The following is a 24,160-nucleotide window of genomic DNA, read 5'->3' on the forward strand; positions in this document are numbered from 1 at the left end:
CTAAAATATTTAGTAGCCCATACTATGGCTAAAAGTTCTTTTTCTATAGTGGAATAGTTACATTCGGAGGGATTGAGGGTTCGGCTAGCATATGCTATAGGAAGGTCAGTTCCAATTGAACCTTGAGACAAAATTGCTCCGATTGCATAGTCTGATGCGTCTGTTGTAAGAATAAAGGGTTTCTCAAAATCAGGGTGTTGGAGAATTGGGTCATTCATTAAAATGTTTTTACATAAATTAAAAGAATTTAAAAATGGTTTGTCATGAATAATTTTTACATTTTTCTTCAAACAATTAGTCAAAGGTTTGGTGATTTTAGCAAAATTTTTTATAAATTTTCTGTAGTAACCTACAAGGCCAAGAAATGATTTTATTTCTTTTGGGGTGTTTGGAATTTTGAAATTTTTTATAGCTTGCAGGTTTTTAGGGTTAGGTTTTATTCCGTCAGGGGTCACGACGTGTCCTAAAAATTCGACAGTTTTTTGTAAGAACTCTGATTTGTCAAGTTGAATTTTCATGTTGTATGAAATTAGACGGTCAAAAACTTGTTTTAGAGAATCTAAATGTTCTTGCAAACTGGTGGAATATATAATTATGTCGTCCATATGGACTAAACAAAATTTTTCTTTGCAGTCCGCGTAAGACATTGTCCATTGCTCTCTGAAAAGTTGAAGGGGCATTTTTCAATCCGAATGGCATTCTAGTATATTCATAGTGACCATACTCTACATTAAAAGCTGTTTTGGATATGCTATTGGAATCCATTTCAATCTGGTGGAAACCGCTGGGTAGATCGAGGGTTGTAAAATATTGGCATCTACCAAGCTTGTCCAATACATCAGTGATATTTGGTAAGGGATATCGATCGTCGACAGTTTTCTCGTTAAGTTTCCTGTAATCGACTACCAATCGCCATTTTTTCTGACCAGAAGCGTCCACTTTTTTTGGTACGATCCATATAGGTAAACTCCATGGGGAATTAGATGGTTGAATTATTCCGTCTTCTAACATTTGGTTGACTTGTTTGTTCACTTCTTCCTTATGAACGTAAGGGTATCGGTAACTTTTAGTGTGAACTGGTAATTCGTCGGTGGTGTTAATGACATGTTTAACTTTATTTGAAAATGTTAGTTTATCTCCAGGCATATGCAAAATTTGTGAATAATTTTTAATTAGTTTAAAAAGTTGAACCCTTTCTTCCTGATTTAGGTGTTGATGTCTTATTAAATTTTCAAAGTTAACTTTTTCATGTTCTGAAAATTGTTTTTTGTTTGTGTGATGTTTCGTTTCAAAGTTAAAAATTTCAAAATTATTTAGATCTATTGATTCTAAAGGAAGATTGTTTTTTGTGTTACATTCGAGAGTAAGAGTTTTATTAGTATTGTTACGGTCTGGGCCTACTATGCTCGATACTTCTTAACAAGCGCTCGCTTCGGGATGAAACCGATGCGCCGTAATATCTGGCCGGGCGCATATTAAAGTAGGCCACAGTTAGGAAGCGCCGGACCTGGAACAATCGTTAATAAATCGCGAAGCGTTTCGCGGTCATTCTAGAACGTGGTTTGCGAATATAAAAGACGCGGTGTAAACCGCGGGAGTAGTGAATTTGGAAACGCGGTAAAGTTTAAATAGCGGAATAATTGTGGAATTGTAGTAGTGTTTTTAGTAGCTGTGTTAATTATCGTACGGAGTGTTTTGAAGTATTAATAAAGTTATTAATTGTTGAGTTAAACTGACTTTGTGTGAACCCACGGGAAAATCGTAACAATTGGTGTCAGAAGTGCGATCAGACTTTAGTGCGACGTGAATTGGAACTAAACTTCGGGTTAAAGACAGTGTTCAGAACCGGACTAGAGATTTTCGAAACAGTGGTGTGTTAAATTTATTTTATGCCAATAACAAGACGTCAAAGTGCAAACATGGAGGCCCAACTTGCAGCTATGATGGAAATGCTTAAACAAAATCGACAACAAGACAAGGAAGAACAAGAAAGAATTCGACAACAAGACAAGGAAGAACAAGAAAGGATTCGACAACAACAAGAAAGAATGCTACAACAAGATATAGAAATGCGTCAAGAAGATAGAGAGCGGCAAGAAAAACGTAACGTAGAAATATTGAACGTTCTAGCACGGAACAAGACAGAAATCCAAGAGTATGTATCCGATAGTCTCAAAAAGATGGAGTGTGATGTTCAGGTAAAATTAGACGATGTTCGGGAGGACATTAATAAAATTCAGGTTGATGTTCGGGAGGACATTAATAAAATTCAGATTGATGTTCGGGACATTCATAAAAATCAGAATGATGTTGAGATAAAGCTACGCGACTTAGAGCAGAAAATTGACAGCAGAGGAGTCAGCTCTACAGTGTTCACCGGAAACGGGCTCAACAAGATCAAGCCTCCCACATACGATGGTCAAACTTCATGGGCAACGTACCAACTCCAATTTGAGGCCGCTGCAAATGCAAATCGATGGAGTAACGAGGAAATGGCTGTAGCACTAGTGGTGGCATTACGAGGACCTGCATTGGAGCTGTTACAGACTCTGCCTATCGCCCAACAAAGCAACTATGACGCATTAGTAGCTGCATTAGAACGACGTTATGGGGATCAGCATAGGAAAGGAGTGTACCAAACACAATTAAAGGCAAGACTGCAGAAAACTGGTGAAAATTTGCAAGAGTTTGAGGCCGAAATTCGTCGCCTTGTGCATCTGGCTTACCCAGCCGTCCCGGATGAAATCCAAGAAGAACTTGTGGCACAGTATTTTGTAGATGGGATTCGAGATCCGGAGGTAAAGAAAATGCTGAAGATGTTCAAAGGGACCAACAGCAGCGAATTACTGATTCGAGCGCTGGAAGTTGAAGCTGCCTGCAACGACTTAAAGCCAAAAATCAGGGCCGTGACTATTCAAGAGGAGAGGGAACTGCCAGCCGATCATGTTGCTACATCAATAGATAAAATTGAATCAATGGTCGGCCAAATAGTGCAACAAGTGGCAGCATTAGGAAATGGTATTTCCACACAGTTAGAACGATCACGCCCGATCACGAGAGTGGAGTGTTATCGATGCGGACGTACGGGACACATCAAACGAGATTGTCGAGTAAGGATACCGTCCCGCTCTCCAACGAGGGACGTACAACCATCCAGAAGGGACCAGGAAAACTCCCACTAGTCAACATTACGGGGCGAATGTTGACTAGCGAAAACAAAGCCCCCAGAATTATCTCCATCAGAAGCCTGGGTAGATCAATGGGAAGCCTGAACGTAGATGGAAAGGTGGATGCGATGAACGTTACTTTTACTTTGGATACCGGTGCGGCAGTATCTTTGATCCGGTCAAACCTTGTGGATAAAAGTCAAGTTAAGCCTTTACGAAGAAGTATTCTCCTGCGCACTGTGACTGGAGAATCGGCTAAAGTTTTAGGAGAAATAACAGTCAAGATTTGCCTTGGAAGGATTACGTTTTACCACACCGTGTTAGTAGCAGATATTGAAGATGAATTTATTCTGGGAATGGACCTGATTCGTCAACATGGATTTTCTTTTAATCCCGAGCAAAATATCCTAAGGTTTGGAAGTGAAGAGTTCATCCTGTCAACCAGTCACCGCTGTGAGTCACCCATTAATGTTTTGGCATCTCAGACAGTTAAAATAAGCGGCAATTCCGAGCAAATAATCATTGGACATTTGGAGCAGAATTCTGGGAGCTGTGTTGGACTTGTACGAAACCCGGACCGACCAGGAAGATGCCTCATTGGGAAATCACTTGTAAATGGAGGAAGTGAAGTCCCAATTAGAGTTGCAAACATTTTTCCAGACGACGTCAAAATCAACAAAGGCGAAATTATTGCGGTATTCGAGCCTGTAGTCAAAATAACCAATTGCGATGGGTTACCAGAACAGGAGGAGCAGTTGGGGGAAAACAAGCTCTTAAATGAACTTGAAAAGACCTGGAAACATCTGTCAACACCGCAACTGAAGAAGGCTCGGAAACTGATTTTGGACCATGCTAGCATATTTGGAACACCGAACAATATGGGAAAAACTACCATTGTAAAACACCGAATTAACACCGGCAATGCACAACCGATTCGACAACCACCTAGGAGACTACCAATAGCCAAACAACAGGAAGTGCAGGAATTAGTGGAAAGGATGCTTGACGACGGAGTTATAGAAGAATCCTGCAGCCCTTGGTCATCACCTGTTGTTCTGGTCACTAAGAAAGATGGATCAAGCAGATTTTGTGTAGATTACCGAAAACTGAATGACGTGACCAAAAAGGACAGCTATCCACTTCCCCGTATCGACGACACACTGACAACTTTGGCAGGATCCTGTTGGTTTTCTACTTTAGATTTGAAGAGTGGGTACTGGCAAGTTGGCATTGAGGAGCAAGATAAGGAGAAGACTGCTTTTTCTGCTGGAAATGGGCTGTACCAATTCAATGTGATGCCCTTCGGGCTTTGTAAGCTCCTGCTACGTTTGAAAGACTAATGGAAATTGTGCTTCGTGGCCTTAACTGGAAGACTTGCTTGGTTTATCTGGACGATATCATGGTGATGGGAAAAACTTTTGAAGAACATCTGAACAACTTGCAAGAAGTGTTTGCTAGAATAGGTGGTGCCCATCTTCGATTGAACGCCAAAAAGTGTTGGTTCTTCCAAAAGCAAGTCGAATTTCTTGGGCATGTGGTGTCGGTCGACGGAATCCAGACGGACGACAAGAAGATCCAAGCAATTAGAGAATGGCCAGTACCGAAGGATAAACACGAACTCAGAAGCTTTCTAGGACTTGCCACCTACTACAGACGGTTTGTGGAAGGATTTGCCAACATCGCAGCTCCGCTACATCAACTTACTGAGGACAAAACACCCTACTGTTGGAATACCCAATGTGATCAGGCGTTCAGAAGGTTAAAGGCATCACTTTGCTCCAGTCCCATCCTCAGTTATCCACAACCAAAAGGAAAGTTCATTTTAGACACAGATGCCAGTAATTCTGGTATTGGAGCTGTATTGTCTCAAGTCCAAAACGGAGAAGAACATGTCATAGAATACTTCAGTAGGAAACTTACCAAAGCAGAACGGAACTACTGTGTAACGAGAAAAGAGCTACTGGCAATAGTAAAATCAGTCGATCACTTTCACAAGTACTTGTACGGACAGGAATTTTTGATAAGGACTGACCATGCGGCACTCAAGTGGCTCCTCGGAATGAAACAACCGGAAGGACAAGTAGCAAGATGGCTTGAAAAACTCCAGCAGTATAATTTCAACATCAAGCATCGACCCGGAAAGCTGCATAATAACGCAGATGCTCTATCAAGAAGACCTTGCGCCGAAGAATGCAAACATTGCCAGAAAGCGGAACAACGTGAAGGCGTTGTGTCCATCAGAATGGTTCAGCTGAAGACCGATGACGAATGGAGTCCCGATGAGATTAGGAAGGATCAACTAAAAGACAGCGACATAGGCCCATTGTTGTTGAGAAAGGAACAAAGCGAGCCAAGACCAACATGGCAAGAAATCTCTAGCAAAGGCCTGACGTTCAAAGCACTTTGGGCTCAGTGGGACTCGCTTGTGGTTGAAGGCGGCTTGCTAAAAAGAGCTTGGGAGAGTGCCGATGGAAAAGAGATAAGGAAGCAGCTGGTAGTTCCCAGAGGAAGGGTCGACCACGTACTGGAGGAAATGCATAATGGAAAGACTGGTGCTCATTTGGGAGTAAATAAGACTTTGGACAAAATCCGGCAACGCTTTTACTGGGTGAACTACTGCCAAGACGTGAAATCATGGTGTCGACAATGTTCCATTTGTGCAGCTAGCCACGGACCACAGACGAGATCCCGGGGACCTATGAAGCAGTACAACGTAGGATTGCCGTTCGAACGTTTAGCCATAGACGTCGCTGGGCCTTTTCCTGAGACCAACAGAGGCAACAAGTACATTCTTGTTGCCATGGATTACTTTAGCAAATAGCCTGAGGTGTTTGCGATTCCAAATCAGGAAGCCAGCACAGTCGCTGATATTCTCGTCGAAAATGTCTTCAGTAGATTTGGTGTGCCGTTGGAGTTACACTCTGATCAGGGACGAAACTTTGAGTCCAAGCTCTTTCAGAGGCTCTGTGACCTGCTAGGCATTAGGAAGACCCGAACAACGTCGCTTCATCCTCAGTCGGATGGAATGGTCGAGAGATTTAATAAGACCATAGAGCAACATCTCTCAAAGGTGGTTGATCAGCATCAGAAAGATTGGGACCAGCATATTCCGCTCTTCTTGATGGCTTATAGAGCAGCAGTCCACAACTCAACGGGACAGTCACCATCTAAAGTTCTGTTTGGTCGAGAACTGCGACTTCCATGTGATGTGGTGTTCGGATCTCCAACAGGCCAAAGCACGAACATTGAGAACTACGTTGACGAGTTGCAAGACAGATTACTGAACATCCATGATCTGGTCAGGGAAAGCTTGAATCTAGCTAGCGATAAGATGAAAGCTCGTTATGATCTGAGGGCCAATTCGGGAGGGTTCCAGAAGGATGATAAAGTTTGGTTGTTTAACCCTCAGAGGAAGAAAGGCAAATCACCGAAATTAACACCTGTTTGGGAGGGACCTTACAATGTGGTAAAAACGTTAAACGACGTCGTGTACAGAGTCCAACGCAGCCCCAAAGCCAAGATGAAAATTGTCCATCTGGACAGACTCCAGAAATACCACGGATTAGATGAAGCGGATCGGGACGATCAGCTTTAAGAGGGGGGCAGTGTTACGGTCTGGGCCTACTATGCTCGATACTTCTTAACAAGCGCTCGCTTCGGGATGAAACCGATGCGCCGTAATATCTGGCCGGGCGCATATTAAAGTAGGCCACAGTTAGGAAGCGCCGGACCTGGAACAATCGTTAATATTCGACGCAAATCGCGAAGCGTTTCGCGGTCATTCTAGAACGTGGTTTGCGAATATAAAAGACGCGGTGTAAACCGCGGGAGTAGTGAATTTGGAAACGCGGTAAAGTTTAAATAGCGGAATAATTGTGGAATTGTAGTAGTGTTTTTAGTAGCTGTGTTAATTATCGTACGGAGTGTTTTGAAGTATTAATAAAGTTATTAATTGTTGAGTTAAACTGACTTTGTGTGAACCCACGGGAAAATCGTAACAGTATGATTGAGTATGTCAAGAGTGTAAGTGTTGTCTATGATTGATACTAGTGTTGGTTGAATTTCCATCTCGTTGTCACGATAATAGGGCATTGTCCAAGTCGTATTGTTAGGTAATTCAGTTCTTAGTGTTGTTTTCTGAATGGTTTTTGGTGGAATTTCAATGACATAATGATCGAAATCTCGTCTATACTGAAATGGAATTTCCAGATATTTATTGATTAATCTTTCATTTTCTATGTCAATGCCTAACTTTAGTTTACGAATGTCTTTTATTCCTAAGATTCCATCGAAATATTCGTGAAATGGGTAAAGTATAAATTCTATCGAATCTGTTATGCCAAAGCATAAAAATAAGGGAATTTTTGCTTTACTTGTTGCTTTCCTTGAACCTGCACATGTAGGTAGTGTACTTACATAAGGTTCGATTAAATTTGGAAAATGTGTTTCTGCTATTGATGGTCTAAGAAGAGATGCATGTGATCCAGTATCAATAAGTAATCGAATGTTATAATTTGGAATTTCTAGATAAGGTAATTGATTGATCTGCATACTGTTTAAACTTAAACATGGTTGGTTTTGTCCGAGGCTTGTAGATGAAAATTTTCAAGCTGATCGACTAAACTTTCTTCTGGAGGTAACATCGAAGTTGATTGATTATCTTCAAGGTTTTCAGTTTCAAAGTATGCGTCGTCGCTAGGGTAAGTATTGTCAAATTGAAATTGATTTTGTGGTCTATAAGAGTTTTGAGGTTTGAAAGAGTTGAACGACTTTTGAGTGTTTACAAAGGTTTGATTAGCAGGTTTATTACTTGGTTTATTTTGATTCTGTAAATAGTTATTTTTGAAAGTGGTTTGGCTAGTCAATATTTCATAATTGGTTATTATATCAATTGCACTGTCCAAATTTTGGGGATTTTGAACAATTAATAGAGTTCGCAATTCACTTGAAATATTTGCTAAGAGATTTTGTGTCGCGGTAAATTCATTTTGAGAAATTAATATACTTCTTGCTTCCGCATTCATTACTTCAGTACAGATTTTTGTGTTAATTTTAGTAACTAGAGATTTTAGTTTTTGAATATAATCTTGTGTAGATTCATTTGTTTTAGAAAGAAATATTAGTTGTTGCTGCAGGTTAGCTCTGGTGATTGGGTCACTGAACTTTTGCTGTAATGCATTTTTAATTTCGTCCTAAGTTTTAAGATCTGGGCGAGTTAAAAGAAAATCTTCAGCAGCACCTAATATTTTAGATTTTATTGCCAAAATTACATATTCTTGCTGTGATGGATCAGCATTAAAGTAACGTGTGTGAAATGTATTAATTTGGTTTACAAAGGATTCCAATCTCAGTGGATTTCCGTCAAAAGTTTTTAAAAGAGTAACAGTTGATCTTAAAGCATCACTCATTTTGTCAATAGGGATACTTACTCCTAAATTAGTCTCTAAACTATTTCTTATACTACTATTATCAATTTCTTCTAATTGAAGCGGAAAATTTGTAGAAATTTCCGTATACAAATTAGTTAAACTTGAAGTTAAATTTTTATCTAAACTAATTTTTCGTTTTGGATACGATATATCCTCTAATACCCTATCTTTTTGAGTAAATTTCTTCATTTACTTTTCATCCTTAACTAACAGGTACACCAACTATAGGAAATTACTGACTCACAGTTGTCTCCCAGTATTTCGTCCTGTATCAAGCGGTACGTCGCCAAGTAGCTTCACTATCCAGGGTAGTACTGCTCGTAGGGGACACTAGCACGGCTAATATATCCCTGCTGGCTTCTCTCGTTATGGCGAACCAGAAAGCGATGTCTGCCAGGAGTCACAAGATGCTTTTGCGTTGGTCTTTTCTTCAGAATCCTTTCTTAACTGTTGACACAGAGAGGGTGCTACTTAATCCAGTGATGTAACATTCACGGACTTCACACGTTTCACTTCGAAAACTCAGAACTTTTCACAAAAACCGAATTTTTTTATTTCGCACTCCGAAAGGCTCCTACCGACTGCGCCAATTTTGTTCTTATTAATGCAACTTTTGTTGATTTGCTAAACAAAATGCTTCAGGAGGCACCAGCCATTTGAAGATTTTGTATCAGCGAGGATAACAGCTGTAATAAAACTCCCCCGGTTAATTTATTTCAAAATTACTCTTTTGAAAGCCTGACAAAGAGGCCTGAAGAATTCTTAAGGGTCTAAGCATGTATTTGTCGTTCTGGCGTTCGTTTACAAATCTGGAAAGCAACTCAGTTTACTTTATGACCACTCAGGATGGAGAAATTAACAACATATAATCTATTAAGGACTCAATTCAGGCAAATTTCAGTGAAACGAATCGGATGTGATTAACCGTCCATTCAACCCAATCCATACTAGAAAATCTTCCGAAGATCTGGCTGCCGAAATGAAAAACTGGCTGGATGTATGCGAAATTAAACACAGACAAGATCGAGAAAGATTAAAAAGTTTATTTAGGCTGGGGACTCTGCAAATCCAATGTAAAGATGTAAAGTTTATCATATTATGCTGTTTGGACAAAAGGAGATTAAAACTTGGTGGCAACTTGGTTATTTTCTGAAGCGTGAAAACTGGGACTCTGTTTTAATGTTTAAATGCTGCAAATTTGCTAATTTAAGTAAGAGAAAAAAATACGCAAAATCGATCAAAATGCTATATCCAAGTTCTGCTCGAAATTTTGTACTTTTCCCCTCCAAACCAGAACCAAAAAGATCTCTCGCACACAGAGCTATAAAATGTGGTTACGAAGGACCGACCTTTCACATCAAGGATTAATTCAAATAAATATGTTGATACCAATTTTAAAGGAACTCAACATGTAGAATATAAACGATTAGAACATATTTTCGCTGCTGGTACATGTACGCCCACAATTATTAACGTCCTTCATAGTGAATTTGCTGTCTTAACATTTAATAATAGTAACAATAATAATTATAATGATAATAAAAGGCCTATATTCATAAATAATTACATGTGAATTTTTTTTTAAACAAATTGAGTATAACTCTTGCGCAATCTAGCCTAAAGGCAACTCCACTAAACCCGTAACATATCAGTTAATAAATAATATACTATTATATTGAGAAGAAAAAAGTAAAATAATGCATTAATTTAGAAAAATAAATCACTATAAAGATAAACTAATAAGGTAAAGATGGGCATCGCATACACAAGCTTCATAGATCGGGCAATAAATGATCTATGCAAATACATAATTGGAATAACCAAAGGTTATATATTTACAGATGGAAATATTGTAGATATTATATTTATGCCGAAAATGCGCATGAAACTATTGCTGGATATCCTCAAACATAATGTTGGTGAATTGCTGGACTAGACTATGGATGACATCATAAGATATGAAAAGCTTGTACAAAGAAGCAATTCAAAAAAACATTCACGCAGACTAACTAGCTTCTTGGCTGCTAATAAGGAAAAATTGGAAAATACCTCAACTCTCCCGTTTCTTTCGCTTTTTCTTAACGAATGGACTAGAATTGCACGTACTGCTAGTACTCTTTCTAAATCCAACAACTATAATAAAATTGTGAACTTTTAGGTACATAGATGTGATTATAAGAACAATGACAAATCTGCATATGGTCAATTTCTTCAATTTCGTCAAACTTTTAGGAATATTAATATTAAATACAATGAAAAACATGGGAACTACTGTTTATGAGTATTTTAAAGATAATTTTTATGATGGTGACTTATTAAAAGGTCGTGCTGCGTTGTTAGTGAAATTAGTATTAAACATTTTTTTAAACTCCGACTTCAGCATGAAAGTAACAAACTCCGTAAAAACCCCGTATAAGGAATATAAATACTAAGTTCATTTTATTCAGAAATGAGTAGAAAACGGAACTGCAGTTGTACTTGACTGTAGTACAATTTACCACAAAACTATTATCGTCAAATAGCTAACTTTGAATCGTACACCAAATGTTTCAAATGATATGTATTTTGTAACCAAACAAATCTGGACTTCAGAAAAGTAGTTTCTTATTAATTTCTTTATTGTTTCTGTCTGCAGTGAAGTGAAAAACTGTTTTGCCTGATCACTTTCTATTTGAATTAATATGTATGTTACTCCACATTCAAACGTGCAACCAATAAAATGACGCTTTTATATAAATGTTTTTTTGGAACACCTCAACAACAATAAATCGGCTTGTTTATTCATGGACATAAACAAAGCTTTTGACAGTGTTTGGCACACCAAAATACCTACTTTACACTGTCAGAAACTTACTGGAAGACAGACAACTGCACGTTCGAATAGACAACACACTCTCCTTTTCCTTCAGCCCTGAGCAGGGATTACCGCAAGGTTCACCTCTCTCACCTTTACTCTATAATCTGTACTGCCATGACATATACAACCATAACAAGCAAGACAAAAATCAAATTGACAAAACAGCATACATATTACAATACGCAGACGACACTGCACTTATTGTTCATGACAAAACTACGACAAAAGCAGTTTTAAAACTACAATCATTTACTGACGACATCATGACATGGTTCTACAGATGGAGACTAACGCCCAACGCAACTAAAAACCAGCTTTTATTACTGAACCATCAAATAAAAAACGACTCACCAAACATAACTGCAGACGGACACACAACTGATCCCAAACAAGACGTAAAATACTTAGGGATAACACTGGACCAAAAACTAAAATTCACAAAACACCTTAAAAATGTCCGGACTGAAATTATTAAAAGAACAAAACACTTTAGGTCACTAACATACAAAAACAAAGGCATCAGTACCAAAACGGCAACTCAAATATACAAATCCATCTGTAGACCGGTCCTGGACTACGGACACTTACTTAGAGCAAACGCTACGGACAAGACTAAAAAATATACACAAATTACTGAACAGATTGCTCTAAGACTAATAACAAAAATACGACATCCTGCAAACCCACTACACAACCCATCCAACCAACTTCTCTACGAACGTACGAACATGACTAAAATAACTGACAGACTCATACAACATACAACTACAAACCAAGTGGAAAAATAACCCAAACAACTGGACAATTGTAAATCCACTATGCATAACAAGACAGACCAGACAATCCCGTTACCTTTTCCCCGCTCTCACCCTGTTAGAACATTTTAATTGAAACTATTTTTTTTTTTTTTAGTTAGTTAGAAATAAGGTAACCTGTACATATAAAAAAAAAAACATGTATACATAGGCAGAAAGACCGTAACGGTCGATAGCCGTTTTTTCTTTCGAAAAATAAAGATTGTTTATATATATATATATGTTTTTTTGGAGTCACAATTTTACGTAAATGAAGAAAAATTTTCCACTGACAGCCACTTGTTTTTTAATCAAATACAATGTGATTGAAACACTGAATAATTAGCAGATGAAAAGATATGGCGCGTTTAATCTTTACATCGTCATGCCGCCATGGGCAAATCGTATTTCGCTTAATATGTCAAAAACGCATCTCATGTGTTTCGGGCGGGCACATCGTGATGGGGAATTGTTGGAGGGCTATTTGGCTATTAAGTTTCATCAACATGTTGTTAATTTAAAACGCATATGCTATATCCACATATATATAGCATGCTTGATCCACAAAAATAGAAATAAATTTCCGCAACTCGTCATGAGAACAGTATACCGCTTTCATATCCGCATTCTAGTCTTCTCTAGGGATTCTCTCATATACAAGGGTATAAAAATATACAATCACCTAGATCATAATTTTAAACGCATGGTTGATCTAAGAGAGTTCTGAATTGCAAGTCGTCTTGGCTGCAAGAGCTCTTTACAAAGTAGATGATTTTTTTTAAGCTTGCCTACTATGTTTTTAAATATTTAATTCATAATTTTTTTTATTTTGCATTTAGGTATAGTACTTGATTATGTAGTAGGTTGAAACATTTTAAATACGTGCTTATGCTTGACTCGTTTCTGTATTTCATTTATTTTTTGTGTGTTTAAGTGAATCATATTTCTTAATTTTTTACAGTTTGATTGTTCTAATTTGTACTTGTATCTTTCATTACTGTCTTTTATATTATTTCATTGTTTTTAACACTTGGTCAATAAGACTGAACATTGGTAACATCTTGGACAATAGTAGTAGTAGTAGTAGAGTAGAGTAAATCACGGTCAAGATGAAGTCGACGGTTATTTAACCTATTAAAAATTCATATTTATTTGTTATTATTGTTTGAAAGGGCCTCCAATAAGATGCCAACGCTGCGGTTCTAGACGTCGATCCTCAAGTAGGTCCAAAAAGCGTAGAAGGAGATGCAGACCTGGAATTATGACGAAAAACCCTGTTTTAAACCATTTTAAAATCGGGTTTTTTTGGAGCAAAGATTGTCATCGAAGGAGCTGTATACTGGTAAGACCTTTTATAAAAACGTTTTTTGGCGAGGCCTTAGCAAAGCTGCAGTTTAAGCGTAAAATAACAGACCAACTACGTGCGAAATTTTAAAAACAGGTCTGAAGCATGCGAAAAAGGACAAAAGGAAGCGCGGCCGCAGAAAAAAGCGTAGAGGGAAAGGCAGCTTTAAATGCAGGAAATCCAAAAAAAAACCGTCTTATCGTAATATTTAATTATTGGGAGAGAGTACAATGAGTCCACGCATTGTAAACTGCATATGACCGATTTATTAAACAACTTTTTGGCTATACATATTTTTGTGACTGTAGTGTGTAGTAGATATGGCAAAATTTGAAGTAAGACTTAACAATGTAATAGAAAGGTAAATGTTTTGAGTGTGACAAAGAATCCAACCTGGTAAATTATGGAATACTAGCTCTCTGTTTAATGGTAGATGGCGTCAAAAAATTACATAATATATCTTACTTTTCTCTATAATTAGCCTTTTGTTAATGCTTATTTAATCTACTCTCTTGATGCCATACCACCTGCTAAAACCAACTTGCCTGTAACATAAGCAATGTCATCTCAGACCAAAAAGGCAAATGAACCACTTTAGCCAGCCCCTGAGGCTGGGCCAATGGTGTGAAATTATAAAAGAGTGAAAAAATATTCCTTGACATTTTAAATTTATTCCAGAGTCTTGCTCACTGTACATGGTGTTCCAATAATCCGTGCAGGCGGCTATTTCTCGGAGACCATACATAGTAGGGCGTCGGTGTGGGCACAAGAAAATGGTGAAAATAATTTTCAACTTTCTAAATCCACCACCGCTAGAAAACGTCGTCTCGATACTGTCACAAACGGAAAATCATTTATTTTAAAAATTGCAATGCGTAAAACACGTTAATATCGATTCATATTCACGCGCCGCTGTTGCAAAAAATGCATGCAAGACGTGCATGATCAGCCATCTGAACTATATAGAAAATATGGTAAACAAATGACTGCATTAGCCGATCAATCAAGTAAAAATATGCCGATTCCAGCAAGTCCTTGTAAGTAGTAATAGTCATGTAAGTAAAATAATTTAAATTATAAATTTTAAAAGTGCTAGTTTTATGGATAATTATTTGTGCAGGTCTACTTGGTAAATGCTTGATACGTTAATAGAATTTAGGTTGTTTTTATAAAAGCTCAGTGTTTGAATGATCTTTAACGTCGTAAGTCAGTTTAATTATTGAAGCCAAAGAAGGTTCACAAAACAAACGTGACATTATCACTAAAATGGAAAATGTCTTAACTGAATTTCGTGTCCTCAACGAACAATTAGTGTATTTAACTATTTTTATCTCTCATATAACGTGGGGATGATCCAGAGTTCGTTTTCCAAAATTAACGCTTTTATTCTAGATAGCTCTAAAAAAATCAAATACAATCGTATTTCTTTCTATTGCTTATTCCATTCAAAATCCGATATCTACTATCATGTGAAACTGCAGTACTTTATCTATTTTGTAACACTACATATCAGTAAAAAATCGTTAAAAAATGCCTTTTTACGGTTGTAAACGTTAAATTACTAATTAAATAAGATTACTATGTTTCACATGAGGTGGTTATAATGGCAGTAATTAGTAAACAAAACTCCGCTTCGATTCGAATAAGTTTTGTTTGTTTTTTGAGTATATGAACATAATCCTGTATAAACTAACATCGCATTGAAGAACCCTGGTTCTCACAGACGGTATCATCAAAATGATGGTCAAAGATTCCACGCCTGTCGCTGCTGAAGATATCTCGATACTCAAGCAGTCAGAGGCCCTTCGACCCAGACTTTATGGTTTGCCTAAAATACACAAGCCGGATGTACCTTTGAGACCCATCGTTAGTGCCAAAGGAGGCCATACGTATAAGATAGCAAAGTACCTTACAACACTCCTTCAACCAAAATTAGGAAACACGGACAGCTTCATCAAAGACTCAGCACATTTTGTGGATAAATTGCATGCCTTAACTTTATCTTCAGGTGACGTCCTTGTGACTTTTGATGTTGCTTTTTTATTCACTATGGTACATATCAAAACGGCTATGGAGCAGATAGAACGAGATTTTCCACTGGACACCGCCAAATTGTTCAGACACTGCCTAACCTAAATTTTACCTTGACATTTATAATTGCAAATACAGACCATGCTATTATTGGGGCAGACTTTATTATATAGACTCACAATTTTAATTTGCTTATTGATCTTAAAAATCACAAATTAATACACCCCCTTACTAACACTAAAATTGTAGGTAATCAACAGGTAAGTACACTTGGTTCTGTGTATGCCGTTGTTACAAATTGTATTTACTTTGACTTGCTTAAAGAATTTCCATCCATTATTTTGCTAATAACTTTAATAATGAAGTAAAGCATTCAACTTGTCATAGTATTATTACTAAAGGGACACCTGTTTCTTCAAAAGCTGAACGTTTACCAGCAGATAAATTAATTATTGCAAAAAAAGAAATTCAATTTTTATTAGATACTGGCATGTGTTGTCCATCATGCAGTCCTTGGGCTAGCCCGTGGCTGAAACCGTGGCTTTCGCTTTTTATTCACAGTGGATTTGCCGCTTTGGTTCTCCCACTTGAAGAAAGCAGTCTTTTTAATTCACTTGGAGTACTTTTGGGTTGTGAAAGAATACGATCTTCACCTTACCATCCTATGTGCAATGGCAAGATTGAACGGTGGCATCGTACCCTGAAGGCTGCACTAAGTTTTTTTTTGTTGCACAGTTGAAACAGAAAATTGGAACAATCAGGCCAATGTCTTATAACAATCATTCTAAACAGAACGTTTTTGTTCCACCAGAGTTTGATAAATGTTCACATGTCTTTGTCCGCAGAGATGCTCTCAAAAAAGCTCTGCAGGCACCTTATGATGGACCATTTCGAGTTGTCAAACGTTATGACAAGTATTTTACAATTTCTTTCAATGGCCGAGATGTTAATATCTCTAAAGATTGTTTGAAGCAAGCTTTTTTGTTACGTGATAATAGCATATCTCATGACCATTCTTACTATCAACCTTATTACATTCCACAAGCTAATAAGCTTAATAGAGATGTCAAACGGGTAATGTTTCGTCTTTAATCACCATAAGGTACTGTACCTGTTTTGAATATTTCTGTGTTAATATTAATAGTAGTATTATCTTTGTTGTTGCCTTAAGGGTTACTTATTTTAGTATATTGTGCATACTATTTTCATATTATAATTTAATGCGAAAATTTCTTACGTAGTTTTAAGAGCATTTGAGTCTGATGTAAGCAGTTTAATAGTTTATTAAGATAGCATGTATTTGTCATCTAGTTTATTTCAAATACTTAAAATATTTTGGTTTTATATTTTGCATCCATCAGCTTTAACTCCGTCACTTGAAGGGGAGTATTGTGGTGCTTATCAAAACAAAACTTTTGATTTTCGACAGTTTTAAAAATGTCATTTATTATCCCGGCAATGTCAACCAAAAAGTATGGTTAAGTGACTAGACAATTCCCTCGCTTAGTTTGGTTTTATATAAATACGCTTCTAACGTCGATATTTATTTTTGCCTGGGGTTTTTTTTATGGTAAATGCATGTATACAGGGCGGCCCAAAAATAAGTTACTACCATCAACTTCATTTTTTCAAATGGAATTACCTATTTTTAATTTTATTTTTGAATTGTGCATCAAATTCTAAGAAGGAAAAAAAAATTAAATAAAAAAAAAATAATTAAATTTTTTTCTTAATAAAAAAATAAAAATAACTATGTTTTTTTATTAAAATTAACTTATTTTTGGTCCGCTAATTGTATACATGCATTTACCATAAAAAACCGCATGTATGTACAGTGAGGACGCGTAGGTTGGAACAAATTTATTTAAAATTAAGGGTTTTGTTTTTCGGATATACGCTCGTACACATCGTTTTTTTTTTGTCTGTGGTTTTTTATGGTGAATGCATGTATACAATTAGCGGTTCAAAAATAAGTTAATTTTATTAAAAAAAATATTTTTTTGATTCTGTGTCGGTACACCGTGGCAAGCAGACGTGTGCCGGGAACGCAAACAATTTAAGCATTAACATTTTTTTAAACTGATAAGGTTTGTGTATAGTTGTTACATTTAAATAAATCGACAAAACAAATTCGGGACTGCAAGCCCCATTCTGCATCGGGGCCCAAGCATGAGTTCTGTATATTCACAGGATCGGGTTCAGAAAATTTCCATTCCATCACCATGTGCAAAATGCAACAAATTTGAAGATAGGACGGAAGACTGCATGGCCGTTACTAAGTCCAGCAAATGTCAGGGTCCACATTCCACCTCACAGTGCACATCCCCACTACCAGCAAAATGTGTGGCTTGTAATTCTGCTCAGCTGGCAGTCTGGGCTTTGAAGTGCCCGAAAAGACCAACAGCACCGATACCAGGCACTCCTAATGTAAGAATTAAATGTAATAACAATACATCTAATGAACTACCACAAAACGTAACTAAAAGTAGAATCCACGCACCTATCACGACACATGACTTTATTATTAACAAATATAAACACGACATAAACAAGACTAGAAACACGAACAGAGAGGAACTTCTAAAAAAATTTAAAAAACGTTTTATTAATGACCACGAGATAGATACAACAGTTGTATTTTTTGGTTCGTATATGAACATATTGTCACACCCGTGTTAGCAGTTACCGTGCACACCCAGTAAGCAACATAGTCAGCAAGGTTAGCGTAATGAGGTCGCTGACGAGTATAAAAGATGCACCGTAGCTCGGCTAAGGCACCGAACTCTGGGGTCATCCCCAGAGCGAGGTCACTGGTCTCTAGGTCGGTCTTCGAGCAACAGTCCCAACTTTCTAGTGTCCGGACGGTTCGTTACCTTCTTGGAAGCCCAGGCTGAAAAGACAAGAGTTCTTACGCATACCACGAGGTGACCGTCCGAACTCTTGACCCTATCAGTACCTTAAGCAAGTCCTTTGGGCGTGTCGGTCATAGGGGCTCCCTGCTCGTATCGAGCGGGTTTCGCTAGGCGACACTTCAGGAGGGCTTACGCACCTACACCTACGCATACACACCCACACACCCCCTCTTGGACAGTGTTCGATGCGCGTCCCGCCAGCGGCGGTGCTAGCGGCCCTCCTAATGTGGGGGTAAGAGTTAGCCAAATAATATCTTAGTGGAAAATAAAGAAGACATACTTGAGCTACGTACTTGTTTCTCTTCCTACGCTACCCCCTAAACGTGACAATATTAATGTTCGACCTTACACAACCGGACACTGCTTCTCCTACTGAGAAGTACCTGCCTACCTCAATATACCAGGTGTCCAAGAGCACCCTGGACATAGGAGATTAACATGGGAAAACGGTTCTGATTTTTTTGCGCCTGTATGGTTGATTTGATTGAAAAATCGTAATAATGATAGTTGTAGTACTTATCACGGACTAGTTTTCTGTATTTTTTTCAGATCTGTAACTTGAGCCTTTTCGTCATAAAACACGAACAAAAATGCGAAAATTTTAACTTTTTACCTGCACTGTATAATTATCGAGCAACCGTACCAGCAACAATGACCTGTTTACCCGTTGCCCGACAACCGCCTATACAGTGCAGGCCAAAAGTTTAAATTTTCTCATTTTTGTTCGTGTTTTATGTCGAAAAGGCTCAAGTTATAGATCTGAAAAAAATACAGAAAACTAGTCCGTGGTAAGTACTACAACTTTCATTAATACGATTTTTCAATCAAATCAACCGTACAGGTGCAAAAAAATTCTAACCGTTTTCCCATGTTAATCTCCTATGTCCAGGGTGCTCTTGGACACCTGGTATATGAAGGAGACCATCCCACTGAAACCGATATCACGTTTTAAATTATTATCAGAAAAAAAACGTTATTTTACACTGTAAATTTAATCCTTTCTACTGTTCTTATTTCATTCTTGTGCGTTTTGGTATTTTACTTTCCAGCAGAAGCCGGTGAAAAGGTTAGTTTGCTATTTCCTACTGAACTTTTGAAGCAAAAACTGAAAAAACATTTAGGTTCACCTCCTTTTTACCTTCATCATGAATACTGTTAGTATACTTGTTACTGTAGTTATAATAAACTGGAACTTATGGCAGAAAATCTTTGGTAGACGGGACTTAAAAAGATTTATTTGTAATAAAACGGTCCTAATCGGTCAGGGGCTAGATCATGATTTAAAGGGACTCAATATGTTACATAAAACGGTGGTGAACACATCGTTTGTGTTCCCGTATTTTCTTGGTATTTCCTACCGATGATCCATGAGAAACGTAACCCTAGGTTGAAAAAAGACAATAATCAAAATGGGCTTAACGGTCATGACTCGTATGAGAACGAACAAACTTGCAAGAATCTGATGCTATTCCAAGTTTTTGAGTAAAGATTTTTCTGACGGTTCCTGATTTTGAGGAAAAGGATGAGGTTATCTCATCCAACAATAGGTTTTTTTTGTCAACAAAATTATTGCAGTTTTTTCGGAATAGTTGCTCTGTTATTTCAAAATTTCTTTCATTTGCATTATACTGTGATACCACTTTTGTTAGCTGTTGTGCAACATCTGTACTCAACTCTATCAGTTAGAAAGTACAAACGGCGTTTCCAAATCTAGGAACAGCCCTAGCATTAATGCCGCATAATTCAGTAAACACCAATCTGATTGGTTAAAAATGGTGAGGTTTTGTTTTTTGTTTAGCAAAGAGGATTGGGGATTGATTAAAAAAAGCAAAATCACCATTTTTAAACACTTTTGTTGTTTTCACAAATGTTTGACCACTACCAACAAACCCTGACTTTCCTGAAAGCCCGAATTTTGTTTGTTGCGACTAATGTCGGGTTTTTTTACGATTTCACACACAACAGTTTTTGACATCTTGTATAATATAGGCTTTAAACGGCCCATACATTATACAATTAGTTGTTTGACAAGTTGTACAACTCAGGTAGATTCGGCCGTCGAAACGATAATTGCATAGTGTGTGATGCTGTCGTCCAACAAGTCGTACGATCCGGTTGGATCGTACGGTAGTTTGACTAGAGAAAAATTTATCGTACGACGGCGTTTGATATACGACAAATCGGACATAAACTTAAAAAAAGAACTTAAAACTCTCGCAAATATGGAGACTAATACATTTTGGACTGAATTTATTGATCTCTATCGTGAGCAGGTTTGTTTGTAGGATGTGAAATCCAATGAATATGCCAATAAACACAAACTTTTTCCTTTCCTTTCTTTTTTCTAACTTTTCTTTCATCATGAAGTAAGGCGATCACTATTGTTGCTGTAGATGTTTTTGACAACGTACGTGTGCTACAGAAGTTTAAAAAGTACTACAAATCTTCAAGACCGATTGATGCTCAGATCGTTTGTGTTTGTGGCCAAAATCATGTACAACTTGTCACATCAATTGTATGTTCAATATATCTATCGTACAACTGGTCGTACAACTAATTGTATAATGTATGGGCCGTTTTATTCTGAATGAGAAGGACTAACGAGCACTGAGATATAAAAAAGTACACAAATTGCTCGTAATACATTCAAACACACTTTTCCCTAAAGAGTATTTTAAAATTTAGTTTAATACGCTTTTCAAATTAATAGGGAAATCTACATTTCACCCTTTCTGTTAAACGTTGGCAATAAACTGGCCAATCTAATTAAAGAGGACTTTGTAACGTCAGCAAGAGTTTCAGATAGAGCTTTAAATTAGGAAACCTTCTGCTTCTATTTCAATGTAGTTTGAGCCTGATAATTAAGGCTTTCAGCTGTTTAATATTGGACTTTTAATCCACCTTAAAGTGGTCAACTACGCTTTTGTTGGAAGACTAACTATCGCTTATTTTTAAATTTAATTTTGATGAGATTTTTGGCAATCGTTAACTAATAATTACCATAGTTGAACATTGAGAAGAGACTACTTTAACTTGGTGGTTGTTTTACCTAAATTGACATAATTTGGCCAACCAACTTTGCATCATAAATTATTTGCCTACGATTTGCACTTTGTTTTCAAACGCCATTCACTATAGAGACCACGGATAAAATGAGTCTTGATACACGTGTTACCAGATTTGTTATTCCAATTAGCGCTACAATCAATACTCAAATAACACACAAGGTTTAGTGGATGCCCATTTCAGGTACAGTGACGGCTATTGAGGTCCAATTCCCGATATAGGACATTAAATAGACATCCATCGGACGTCCTGCTCTAAATGTGCGTCACAAATTTTATTTTTAAATATATATATAGAATATTTTTTTTATACATATTGTAGCGCTTTTCTTGCGGATTTCTTCGGTTACGTTGCCTCGGGCGCCACCTTCGTTATTTATAATGGCTGAAGGTCCACTTTACGGTACCTGGGCAGCCTTTAGACAGCTGGAGAAAAGTTCCAAAGGGTTCGGGAAGAAAACAAAATTAAAACAACTGTTTCCTCTATATGCACTGTATTGCGGCTCTCGGTACTTACAGTAAACACTTACGATAACGGGTACCCAATGAAACGGAAGTTACCTTATTCGGTGGTACGGGGAAAGCGTGTAACGATAATGAAAACTACCTACGGACCCTTCACTACTGTTTAGCCTGACTACTGTAGATTAAGACTGTCTGTGACACGGTGTAAGTACGGCGGTACGGTACGGTTATGTAAAACTGACTACTCGGCGCCGGAATTTGTTCCAAAAACCCAATGAGGCCCAATTACGTGACCAGCGGTGTTCCCGTCACTCGACCTAACCTCTAGGTGCCGCCCCGATTCCCCGGGGTTCGACAAATAGAGCCTCCGTTGCACACTGTTTCCCCAATCATGCAACAGAGGTTTCAAGTCTCGTGACGTTTCCAGTCACACAGCCGCTAATCCCTCCAGTATCCCAAACCCGTTTACTACTCCGTTTCCCCGGAGCTAAGCAAACGAGCTACAGGATTCACCGTTCCCGCTTGCTACACCGTTTCCCCGGTGTCCAACAAACAGGAACAGGACCAAAAGGATTACCTAACTGTTTTCAAAAACAAGTAAATGTAGCCGGCGCCGTCTTACCAGAAATACCCTCAAACGGAAAACCCCGGAAAGATATAGCAAATGCCCCAAACGGAAATCCCCGGAAAAATACTGAAAATGCCCCAATTTACAGTTTGTTAAAATAGCTACAGTTAACGGTACGGGTTTACACAGCAAACAGAACAAATACCGGACGGTCGGTATGTGCCTATTTTTTACTTACAGATTCGCGGAGATAAGAGTTATCGATCGGCACGGAACGGCTAAGCTGGCTGGTTTCGATCTTTTGATGATCGAAGAATCCCCGTTTTCCGGTGCGGGGCCTTCTTTTATACACAAAACCCACGGTGGGGGCTGTTAGTGGCGGTACCCACTCTCAGCGCCCACCGAACCATTTCGAACGGCTCCGGACGGCCCCGACAAAATCGACGCCACGCCGGCCGCGGTTTGCACCCAGCAGTGAAGGTCACGCGTATTTAATCAAATAAAGTCAGCGAAAAATTAGTAACTTCGTTACAATATATAATAAAACTCATTGACTTTTTTTGACACTGTTGACTGTTGACACAAACCAACGGTCTACCTAACCTATTTGGGCATTGGCAGCGTTGTGTGTATTTCGGTTATTCCGTTTGATTATAGTGTGTTTGCCTGAGAAAAGGATTGTTGATTAAACCTATAGAACTATCCAGTTTGTCAACAAAAAAGGATATTAGAAGAGACATCGACCCGACCGGCTTGAACGTAGCAAGATTTCGACAAGCAACTTTGGTCTCAACTGAAAAGTAGCTTGAGAGGTAAATGCACAGTTGAATTACCTCCACTTAAAATGCAAAAACTAAAAATTTAGAACATAAACAATGCTGACGTAAATGTTGAGAATGACAAAGATGAAACTGTAAATAAAATTACCTTTGGTAACTTGAAAATGGAACCACAATCTTATGTAAAAAAAGTCAATAAATAGGTTCAAACATGTTGATATGTATAAAATTAGAAGCAGACCTAATGAGTCATAACATTTTATTGAAACAGGGCAGAGTGAAAGTTGACTGGTCTAGATGTCAAGTTAGAGATCATGTTAGTATCATGTGCTACAACTGCATAGCTGTTGGACAATATGCAAAAGACTGCAAAGATACAGTTGCCGTCAGATAAAATCGTACCCCCAATTTGTTGCTGTGTAAGCTGCCCATTTACCTACCATCTATAGTAACGTCAGTTTTTGATTACATGTGTCAGTAATTTGCTATATGCCACATCAACATTAACCCTAAACCAATGAATATGACAAAGTTAGTTTTTTACAGGTAACACAAGCGTGTTCCAAATGCTCAATTTGTTGTCAATCAGTAGTACTCTCAATCTGGTCGTCGAGAAATCACATATTTTATCTTATAATTTCTTCAGGTTCTTGATTCAATTTTAGTATCTCTTCGTCCTCGCTCTCTGGCTGCCGATCTTTACATGTTTCTTGAACCATTATAAAGTATTTGTAATAATCATTTGTAA

General features: G+C 37.8%; 1 protein-coding gene across 1 annotated transcript; it reads left to right on the forward strand.

Moving 5' to 3' along the window:
- The first annotated feature begins 1,563 nt into the window (after nucleotides 1-1,563).
- LOC145736212 (uncharacterized) lies at nucleotides 1,564-23,806 on the forward strand. The gene is made up of 3 exons (XM_081990515.1): nucleotides 1,564-2,240; nucleotides 2,274-2,906; nucleotides 23,684-23,806. Exons 1-3 carry the CDS (start codon nucleotides 1,890-1,892, stop codon nucleotides 23,804-23,806), a joined length of 1,107 nt encoding a protein of 368 aa, XP_081846641.1. The 5' UTR covers nucleotides 1,564-1,889.
- Nucleotides 23,807-24,160: the final 354 nt, after the last annotated feature.

This window comes from Ips typographus, linkage group LG12 (assembly GCF_016097725.1).
Source record: "Ips typographus isolate SLU linkage group LG12, UJ_Ityp_2.0, whole genome shotgun sequence".
Taxonomy (NCBI): domain Eukaryota; kingdom Metazoa; phylum Arthropoda; class Insecta; order Coleoptera; family Curculionidae; genus Ips; species Ips typographus.